Source organism: Apodemus sylvaticus, chromosome 12 (assembly GCF_947179515.1).
Source record: "Apodemus sylvaticus chromosome 12, mApoSyl1.1, whole genome shotgun sequence".
NCBI classification, from domain to species: domain Eukaryota; kingdom Metazoa; phylum Chordata; class Mammalia; order Rodentia; family Muridae; genus Apodemus; species Apodemus sylvaticus.
In genome coordinates this window covers 64,273,553-64,284,315 of record NC_067483.1, presented here as the reverse complement: position 1 = coordinate 64,284,315, position 10,763 = coordinate 64,273,553, and the positions used below count along the sequence as shown (strand labels likewise).

Below are 10,763 nucleotides of genomic sequence, written 5' to 3'. Positions count from 1 at the left end.
GAGAGTTCTACATCTTCATCTGAAGGCTGCTAGTGGAAGACTGACTTCCAGGCAGCTAGGGTCTTAAGGCCACACCTACAGCAACACACCTACTCCAACAAGGCCACACCTCCTAATAGTGCCACTGCCTGACTGGGCCAAGCATTATACACCATCACAGTGTGTCTGTGCTTCCAAATGGCTGGCTGAGGTCCTCGGCATCCCCAGGCTTAAGGCCTTTTGGCTTTGGAACCTGGTAAGAGCCTTTGGTCTCAGGGGCAACAGCAGACAAACCCAAAGCTGGCAACACTCTAGGCCAGGATACAAGTCCTGGCATTGTGACCTCAGCTGTTCCGCACACAAAGAGGCAGTCAGCTTACCCTTGCCTAAGCCTGTAAGTTACATAGGAAGGTGGCCTGGTCCCAAGGGACTGTTGTGGGGAGGTTGGGAAGTTGAAGAACACCTGGTCCTTCCATCATGTCAGCCAAGAAGGCCGAACTGAAGAAAACTAACCTGGTAAAGGAAGAGTATTGCTGGGCACGGTGGGGCCTCTGTGGGCTCCTGCTGAATAGCGGCAGGACAGAGAGGCTACCGGAAGTCATCCTGGGAGCCTGCCAACTTTCTTTCTTTGTTCAGGGCACAAAGCAGCCTCTTGCTTGGAATAGGTGTGAAACTGGTTCTTGGCCTTGGGGTGGGAAGGCAAGAGGCCCACACTGCTCCCATGTAAGACCCACCACTCCTCCTGACGGCTCACAGTCCAGGTCCCGGCCAAGGCCTGTCTCTAATTGGCGGATTTAAGACTCAAAGTAACCTTGATAGATTAGGCCCACTTTATAGATGAGGAAATGGAGGCCTTGGCACTAAGTAAGATGCCCACATTGGTCTTAAAAGAGGGGACAGCTGAGATTAGAACCCAGGTCAGTCTCTTGAAACAGCCTTCTGGGGCTTTCCTAAAAGTTGTTCAAAAGCACGCATGCTCATTAGAAACAGATAACAAGACCAGGTTCAGTGGCCAGAAGCAGACAGCACAGCTTGCTGGGACCATGTGAGCCTGTACGCAAGTGCAGATCACAGAGCTGGCTACTGGGGACCTTCCCCCAATCCTGATATGTGGCCAACTGCGGCTTCTTCTCTCTGCAGAAAAAGAACAAGGCCGTTTGCATGGAACTGAAGCCAGAGCTGACACGAGTAAGCTGTTTTGAAGTTCCGCTAGCAGCCAGGCCTGAGACCGTGGGGAGACCTGGAGACAGGGAGGGGCAGCTTCTATTCTTGGTGGCCAAAGCTGAGCCCACGTGCTGGGGTACATAAGAGAGAGAAGTTCCTTGGCTTCATAATTCTTCACCTCGGCAACCAATCAGAGACACAAACAACCTAGAATGTCAGTTGTGTTGCCTTTGACGCTGAGAATGAATATTAGGAGACAGGAGTGGTTTGTTTTAGACAATGTGACTGGGAAAGGCCTCCCCTGAAGCAAGTGCCAGAGGACTCGATGCCGGCAAAGCAGAGGCTGAGAAAGAACCTTCCAGATGGAGGGAAGCAGCAGCCTGAGGTGGGAAGAGGCTCGGCTGTGCGGAGGAGCAGGAGGGGCAGGAAGAGCTGAGGCCCATTGAGCCAAGGGAGGAGCAGAACACACTGACCCCATCAAGGACAGAAAAGGGTGGAGGGGTCTTCTATACAGGCAGGGCTTTTCCTTGTGCCCTGTCTCCAGAGAGGCACAGGATTCAGGGTGGTCTCTCCATGTTGCTGTTTCCAGGGCTTCTGTGTTTCTGTTTCGATCCACAGATGTATGATTTCAAAGGATTTAAACAAGAAGGGCTATTCATCAGAAAAGGGATGACGCAGGGGCTAAAGGTCAGTGTTTGGGCCCCCATGGCATAGGGACAAATCAGCACGTAAGGGGTGGCCAGTCAGCTAACTGCTGAGTGTTGGTACCTGCTGGCATCTGCAGCCTGGAGACTTCACTCACTCCACGACTTATATTTTAAACCTGTTAGTTTGAAACTATTTGAATTACCTAGAGCTTGCAAAAACTGGCATAATGGATTCTAGTACACATTTCACCCAACTCCTGCCAACGCTGGCAGTTTATCGATCACTTTAATCTCTGTTTCTGTTTTCCTTTCTCCACACACATGTACACAGAAACACACACACATGTACATAGAAACACACACACACACAAACACACACAGCCCTCCATGCCTTTAATTCAACCAACCTGTGATTTAAAATATTTGGTAAAATATTACAGATGTTTTTCCATCACATTCTAAACAAGACCATATAACAATCATTTGCATAGCATTTACTTGCATTGTGTATCTAAGTGATCCAAGGATGATTTAAAGTGTATGGGAGGGCGTGCTCAGGATGGGGGGGATGCCAGCATTGGCAGATTTGGATATCTGAAGGATTCCTGAAGCTAGTTCCTCTCAGATACCGAGGAACTGCTGTGGGCACTTCAGTTGTCCCCTTTTGGATAGTGGGTGTGTATCTGACTGTGTCTATGTCCCTTTCCTGTGCTCTCCCCTTGGCCTTCTTCCTTCATCACAGAGAGCCCTGACAGAGGGTGGGTTAATCCTCTATGGATACCCAGAATTAATGACACCATACATTTTCTGAACCATTTGAGAGTTAAGTTTACCTAAAATTTTAATGTATACTTTCTAAAGTCAAACATGTTCTCTAACACAATTTCGTGTGTAATTATCCAAATTAAGTCATTAACAAAGTCTTTCTTTTGGTGTTACTGCCTCATTAACAACAAAATCAACTGGCCTGGGCTCTAATCCCTGCATTACCTCTAGTCTTTCTCTTCTCCCTCCCCCTCTCCCTCTCCCTCTCAGTCTCCCTCTCCCTTTCCCTCTCCCTCCCCCCATCTCTCTCTCTCTGTGTGTTCATGCATGTGTGCATGTTTTGCCAGTGTAAAGTTGGAGTTACAAGTAGTTATAAGCCTCTAGATGTTGGTGTTGGGAATGGAACACAGGTCCTCTGATAGAGCAGCAAGCATTCTTAACCGCTAAGACATCTCCAGCCCCATTGTGTCTCTTTAGTGTGAATTACCCTTTCAGTGATTATCTTCCTGGAAACCAACAGTTTTGGAGATTTATTTTACTGAGGGACCCTTTCTATTTGTTGTAAAAAAAAATTATGTGTACACACATCTTTTATTCTTCTGGTGTAATTGTCATCTTCAAGGCTTACTGCCTTAGTCTGTTAGCCTAGGAGGCCTAGTCCTCGAAGGTTCTAACCTCCATACAACTTTATCTAGGCCTAGAAAGTTTTCAGCCTCTGAGACTTATACTAAGTAAGCTCACCCTTTCCTAGTTCCTTCTGAACTCTGGCTGGCTGGTTCAACTCAACTGTTCTAGTTCAAACTCCTCTCCAAGCTGACTGATTCAATCTGGCTTCTCTCTCTCAGCTTCTACTGAATTGCTCTGCTTGGCCTCAAACTAACTCTAGCAATCTGTTGTAATCTTGAGGCTCCTTCTCATTCTCTGACCTATTCTGTCTTCACTGGTGTGTAGCTTGTTCTCTCTCTGTGACCCATCTCTCTATCACTGTTCCTGTAAACCTGCCTCCTTTTTATTTCTCTCTGCATTGCTCTCCTAAGTAACTTCCCTTCCCTCTCTTCTCCTGAAGTTGGGCATATCTGTTCTGTCAAATCTTTCTCTGATTCGCCACTTTGTCTGCCGCTCAATTAGCTATCACTGTGCTTCCTTCTACAAGCTATCTTTACCTTCATTGTTTGGGATTAAAGGTGTGTAGTAAGGGTGCATCTATATTTCAGCCAGAGGGATTAAAAGTATATGCTGAGGGCTGAGCAATACCACAACTAGAAACCTGTATTTTCAGTAAATAACACAGTCTCCGGTTTCACAGTGTGATGAACAAATATCCTGCAACAATTTGTCTGCTATTTATAGGTTTAGGCTTGTTGGCAAGCCTTCCAAAGCTATGCTCTTTTCAGTGTGTCTCCTCTGCAGGGCTTCCACAGTCCTTTCTTCTCTATTTCGTAGTGCCCCAAGGCACTACATCGACAACTAGTGTGTCACTGTGTGTCTCTCACATTTATTTCCCCAGAACGAACTCAGGGAGGTGAGAGAAGAACTTACAGAAAAAATGGAAGAGATAAAACAGGTAACAGGATAAGGCTTCAGCCAGAGAAGAAAAGCAGAGCATTGAGGCAAATGGAATTGCTAACTCTCAATAGAAAGGCAAGCAGGACTTTTGTGGAAAAGCAGAAACTTAACTCGCACACAGTCCCATAGTGTTTCAGCCCTGGTCAGAGTAGAACATTCCTTTTTTTTTTCCATTCAAATTCTTCTTTGTTTTTTTATTGGAAATATTTATCTACATTTCAAATGTTATTCCCCTTTCCCCGTTCCCCCCTTCTGGGTAGTCCCTATCCCATCCTCCCTCCCCCAACTTCTATGGGGCATCTACGGAGAGTAGAACATTCTTCCGTGCCTAAGCCCACTTTTCAATCGATTAAGGATTCCTCCCTAGTGTGCAAGGGTTGGTAGAGATGTAAGTAATTTCAGCAATAAGAGTGAAGAGAAACTGATTAGGAATTTGGAGACAGTCACAGATTAACTATCTTCTTTAGGCATCTTATTTCTATGATACAATCACTAATAGCTTACTGAGGGGGAAAGGCATAAGCAAGGTGTTGATTCAAGCTATGGTCTGAGCTCCGCAGGGAAGCCCCATCAAAGCTGACGATAGCAATGGCTTGGTGGAACCTGTACCCTAGACCCTTCATAGACTTCTCGAAAGAACGTGGGTTATATAGCCTATTATCCATCTTTTCCCAATATCCTTTACTTAAAATGCCCAGAAGATTCTCTGACTGGCTTCAGTAACACACTTTGTGCCTTGTTAAAGCATGTTTTTCTTCCTCGTTAGATAAAGGATATAATGGACAAAGATTTTGATAAACTTCATGAGTTTGTGGAAATTATGAAGGTAAGCTTTCACTGTATGCCTTCCGTGGGTCACCTGGGAAACGATGGGAGAGAGGCCAGGCCCTGCCCTGGAGGTATCTGAAACCCACTAGATAGAGTTGGATGCTAAGTTACAGGCAGTCTGTTAATTAGGGGTTTAAAAGTAGGAGTAATGAGTGAGCTTGGGGGTTAGGAGAGAAGTCCTTAGAGAAACTGTGAGTCTTAAGCCCTGATGATGGTGTTGGGAGCTTTATATGAACGTGACGAAGGCCCAGTGCGATTCCTCTTTGACTCAGTAAACAAGAAGGATAGTCGGACCATGGAGCAACGGTTTGCAAACGTTAGTGTGTTTCAGAATGACTTGCAACAAGAGCCCAGGTACAGAACGTTCAGATAGGGCTCGAGTTCCCCCCAAAAGACGCTTGAGAATCTCTGATATAGACATCTGAGCAGGCGAAGGCCAATGACTTGAGTGTTTTCAAGACTTCTAAGGGACACTAGGCTTACCAGATAATTAAAATTCGTGATAAACCCACATCCATCAAATCAGGGTGGTTAATGATAAGCAGAGACATGAAGGTGCGTCCGCCATTCTAGGATGGTTGCTTTGCACCTTAGGGTGGATATCCTACGAGTTCCTCGGGAGCGTATTAAAAGCATCCACACACCCAAACTCCATACAGACCAGAAAATGGACAAACACTTCTCCAAGGTGGAGTTGTTCAAGTGCCCCAAATGATTTTAAAATGTATATGTGTGTATCTATATGTGTATATGTATGCGTGTATGCATGCATGTTTGCAGATGCACATATATATTAAGATAGTCTTTGTAGCACATGCTGGTCTCCAGCTTTTGATTTCTCCTGCCTTACCCACTGAGTTCTGGAGTGGCAGGCCCATCTCCCACACTCAGCTTCTTCACACAGGATCTAAGTTCACTTTTGGAAATGAACACAGACATCAACCTGCACATTGAAATGACGTCAGGGAGCCCTGTCTCAGTGCCTCCCCACGCCCTTAAACCCAGGCTCTCCTCACAACAGACAGATCAGAATCTTTGAGGGTGAGATCCCAGCAGCAGGAACTTAAATTTCTTCAAGGCTGGGAACCACATTTCCATAAAGTTTTAAATATGATAAAGGTGATTTTTTTTTTTTGCATGGTTCATGGGACTGGATCCTGGGGTCTCACAAGCTAGGCGGTCAGTCATTTGACCATTTGGGCCCAGATCTGTGATGCAGGGTGGTTCTCAAATGTCAGGGAGAAGAAGAGGGATATGTAATGACCTAAGAATATTGCTTGACTCAGAAAAAAAAAAAAAACCAATCCATTAACAATGTATGCTGATTGGCCTATAAAGTAAATTTAAAAAAGAACAGAAAGGACGAGTTATAAATCTAAAGGATGAAATGACAAAATATTGATATAGTTGCTTATATAAACATTTTTAAAGAATCAGGACAGAAAAATAACCATATGCAGAATTCAGAAACAGTTTGAGAAAATCTATTTCCATAAATGTGGTGAGGGACAAATGGTTTTTAACCTGCAAAATATAGATCTCATACAAAATGATGGGAAATACGTGAGAAGATGGGCTTGAAGGGACACGCTAGTGAAAGCAGAGCGAGGACACGGAGCACAGAAGCAGCTTTGCTCCCACAGTGCCAGATCTGTGCAAGGAAATCCCATGTCGCTGGGCTGGAGGGCCGGCGAGGGGTCAGCCCACTGCCCTCACGGGACATGTCAGTCTGGTTCCCAGCGCCCACACTGGGTGTCTCACAACTACCCGTAACTCCAGCTCCAGGGGATCTGATGTGTCTGCTCTTGAGAGGACCTGGACAGACACATATACCGTGTGTGCGCACACACACACACACACACACACACCACACACAACACACAACACACACACAAATACATACACATACACACACAAATACATACACACATACACACAAACACACACAGACACACATAAACATACATACACACAAACACACACATAAACATACATACACACAAACACACACATATACACATGCATACAAATACACGCACATACACACACACATACACACAGAGCAGCTAAAAAGAACAAGTAATGTAACTCACACTCAAATAATCAGAGTGTGGATTTAAGACAATAAACTATTGATAAGAATACTAATCTATTGAAAAAACAGAATATTAATAATAGGCACCATTGACTCAATTCTGTTTCTCAGTACTTACCCCATGAGAATATTAACTGTCAGCACAAGTATGCTCACGTCAGAGTTATTGATAATAGCAAACAGGTGCAACCATAATTCCCAACAACAGAGGAGTAGTTGAATTGTGTCTTATCCATAATCCATAAGAGTTCTCCTTCTCCCCAAAGGATGAAGGGCATTACTATTAGGTTCTATTAAAGGCAACGCTTATAAAGAATGCTTATCATGAAATATGAGTGAGATAAATAGTCTAATCTCAAAATGTAAGTAAATATATAGGAAAAAATTGGGAAGAAATATACCCAATGAAAGAAATATGGGGCGGTGAGAAGGTTCATTTTTTAATATAGTCTCCTGTTTTATCCAGTGTTTCTGCAAAGGGCATCTGCTATTTCTATATTAACATGCAAACACCATAAGCATTTTTCACTTTTCATAACTCTGGGTTACGGAAAGGCACAAAGAAAGCTATTTCAGGCAGGGGACAGCTTGGGCACAGCAGTGGGGTGGCTGTGTTTCCCAGTCCTTGGGGAGACCAGACACAGGTAGGGTCATCTGGGGGAAACCGGGAAATAAAACTGCATAGCCACACAGTGAACGATGCTGGCGTTTAGAAACAGCTGACACGCTGAGACTCATCTCAGCAGACTCCTCAAGAACACACGGGGTGCAGCTGCTGGCAAGGTGGCCTGGGAGGTCTGGACCCTCCCAGCTGTGAAACACGGGGCTCGGAGAAGCCCCCCCCCCCCCCCCGGGAAGAGAGAAGTCAAAGGAGCCCTCGTGGTTCTTGGTGACAGATTCGGGACAGTGAAGTCTTAGGAGTGTCCATGGTGACGCCAGGGTTTCCACCAGGATGGATAGAGGCTGTGCAGGAAAGGACATTCACAGCCACGATCGGGCTGACTTAGAAGCAGAAGGAGAGGCTGGGTGAGCGTAGGGGTAAAGGGCACCGGAAGTGCTCAGCCTGGGGCGTGCCTGACCTGAAGGAGATTTTGACCCTATTCCCGTGTATATTAACGATTACAAATGCTCACACAACTGTCCTCAGGTCACCCCCCACCCCCTCCTGTGGTGTGAGTGCTTCCTCAGCTTCCTACAGCAGATCAAATTGAGTCAGAGTCTTTTTACACTAGAATCACTTTCACTTGCAGTAAATTATTTTTTTATTCATATTTTATGACAAGCAGTCTACACCCAGTTCTGTTCATAATGAAAACTGTCAATTACAGCTTCTACACCCTTAGGGTCTCTCTGCGTCTATTGTTATTTCTATCCAGCTTCTCCCATGGCAAATCCTTTAGGTTATTTTTACTTTCTTAGTTCTCAGTGAATAATAAATGAGCTGTGTTGGTTTTAACTACTGTCTTCTATTTCATTTTTATGGTTTATTTTTATTATTTTAAATTAGTGTGTGTGCGCGCGCGTGTGAATGTGTGAGTGTGTGTGTGTGTGTGTGTGTGAAACACTGAAGTCAACAGCCTTTGAGGTCACAACATGTTTTCTTAGCTGCGCTGTCTCAGAGGCATCAACTCAAAGCCTCACATCTGGGGTCATGCAGAACATCCCCTGGCCTCCGGCTGGCCTAGGGGCCATGGTCAGTCTGATCACATGCGTCTGCCTGTGCTCTAGTCTCATCGTGGAATGGGGGTGTAAGGTGACTGTCGGGGGCACGTTCTCCACCTCAGCCAAGTCTAGAGAGGATTCCTGAAGTCTGAGGCAGAAGTGTCCTGGGGGGTGGGGAGGGCTCTGGGCTCTCCGGGAGAGCGGTTCTAGCCTCGGGTTCTCTCTTGAAGGAGATGCAGCAGCATATGGACGAAAAGATGGATGTTTTAATTAATATTCAGAAGAACGACAAGCTGTAAGTGTCCTCCTTATCCCCAAAGGCTCCTCCCTTCACTTTGCTCAGTGCACGGGGTCTCAGAGAGGGCACTCCTCAAGGAACTATCTTGGCTCTGCCTTGGCGATGGCCGGAAGCCAAGATCTTCCCTGCGCATGTGCAATGGTAGAAACAGTCTCCCCAAATCTCTGCCCCTCCCAACCCACCAGTCCCTTTCAAAACCAACCAAAGGAGCAGCAGAAATTCGGACTGATAGGAAAGACGGACAAAGGCTCCCAGGTTGTGGTCATGGAAGATCCCGATGGAGTACCATTGGATAGTGACAAGATGGTGGTGCCACCAAAACCAATTCCACTGGAATCCCTCCATTCATGTCAGAGTTGCTGCGTAAGTGAGCTGCCCACCCTTGGCGCTGGCTGTGGAGCCCTGGGCTGCTGCTCCTGTCCTAACTTCCCAAGAACTCTTGTCTCGTCCTCTTGCCAGCCCGTGGGATGCATCCCTTAGTCTAGAAACCTCCTGTAGTCGCCTCACCTTCTAGGCTGTGGTGAGTCTTAAGCCACGATGGTGCAGCCAACCCTTGGACAAGCCTGCTCCCGAGTTCGTCTCAGTTACTCTGTCCTTTCCTGTAGCGAAGCCTGATGAGCTTGCCCAGAAGGCTGGCCAACTCGAACCAGGAAAACATGATCTTTCTTGTGCCGTTTCTGTCCTCTGCAGGAGAAATGTTTGTTGTGTGCCCTAAAGACCAACTGCAATCGGGGGTATGTAGATCCATACGAGAAGTGCCTTCTCTCAGTTGGGTGTCTTGTTATCATCCCAAAGGGAGTATGCTTTGACTTCCTTTTGCAGCAAACCCCATCTGTGGTTGTACAGGGATAGGGACCGTGAGTGGATTCTGCCACCCAGCATAAGCACCCAGGCATAGAGGATGTGGCACCAGGAAAGAGGATTTGGGTGGCCCAGCCTAAGGCTGCTGTCCACAAGCTTGCTTGGTGGGGAGGGTATGCCTTTAGCAGCAGCCTCAGCTTGGCCCCAGGCCCCCCACATTTCTTCTACCCAGCAGGAGACCTTCACACCATGCCTGGGCGCCTTTATCACACTTGTCGCCTGGAGCTGCTTTCTGATTTATCTGTTCTTCAAACTCGACGAGATGGAGCATGTGCTTCCAACCTAGCACAGCCGTGGAGCCCGCCGGCAGCACTGATGCATCATCTCCTGACTCCCGTGTGCTGCACAGCGGATATCTGCCTCTTATACACCCGCCAACCCCCACCCCTGCCCAGGCTTCTACCTGGAGATTAAAGAGTTCATTTAAAGCAAAAAAGACTGTCACCATTTTGAGTACCTGCCCAACATTTGGGTGCCTGGAGCATCTACAGGGTTTTTTGTTTTTTTGTTTTTGTTTTTGTTTTTTTGTTTTGTTTTGTTTCTTGGATTTAGTTTTTTTCAAGACAGGGTTTCTCTGTATAGCCCTGGCTGTCCTGGAACTCACTCTGTAGACTAGGCTGGCCTCGAACTCAGAAATCCACCTGCCTCTACCTCCCAAGTGCTGGGATTACAGGCGTGCACCACCACCACCTAGCTACCGTTTTGTTGTTGTTGTTCTAATTCAACATATTTCCAACCCCAAATCCTCTTCCTCTCCCTGGTGGCTAGTGACCGCAGGCTTGCCTCCCTCTCCAATCTACGGGGCCCTAAAGAGTTCTGGGTCATAGCCCCAAGAGACCCCCAAAATACAGAGCATCAGCCTGTGTAGACTCAAGACACCCACCTACTGCCCTGCCTA

The 10,763-nt window shown here is 46.5% G+C and overlaps 1 protein-coding gene across 4 annotated transcripts; it reads left to right on the top strand.

Annotated features, from left to right (window-relative positions):
* The first annotated feature begins 456 nt into the window (after positions 1–456).
* Positions 457–10,244, top strand: Tex35 (testis expressed 35). 4 transcript variants are annotated; one of them, XM_052200598.1, is made up of 9 exons: positions 457–495; positions 1,120–1,167; positions 1,762–1,830; positions 4,063–4,119; positions 4,888–4,947; positions 8,937–9,001; positions 9,190–9,367; positions 9,695–9,738; positions 10,041–10,143. In XM_052200598.1, the coding sequence occupies exons 1-9, from the start codon at positions 457–459 to the stop codon at positions 10,099–10,101; spliced, it is 621 nt and encodes a 206-aa protein (XP_052056558.1). In that variant the 3' UTR covers positions 10,102–10,143. The 4 variants fall into 4 exon arrangements, with proteins under 4 accessions (XP_052056558.1, XP_052056557.1, XP_052056556.1 ...); XM_052200597.1 differs by having other exon boundaries at positions 10,038–10,143; XM_052200596.1 differs by lacking the exon at positions 9,695–9,738 and having other exon boundaries at positions 10,041–10,244.
* Positions 10,245–10,763: the final 519 nt, after the last annotated feature.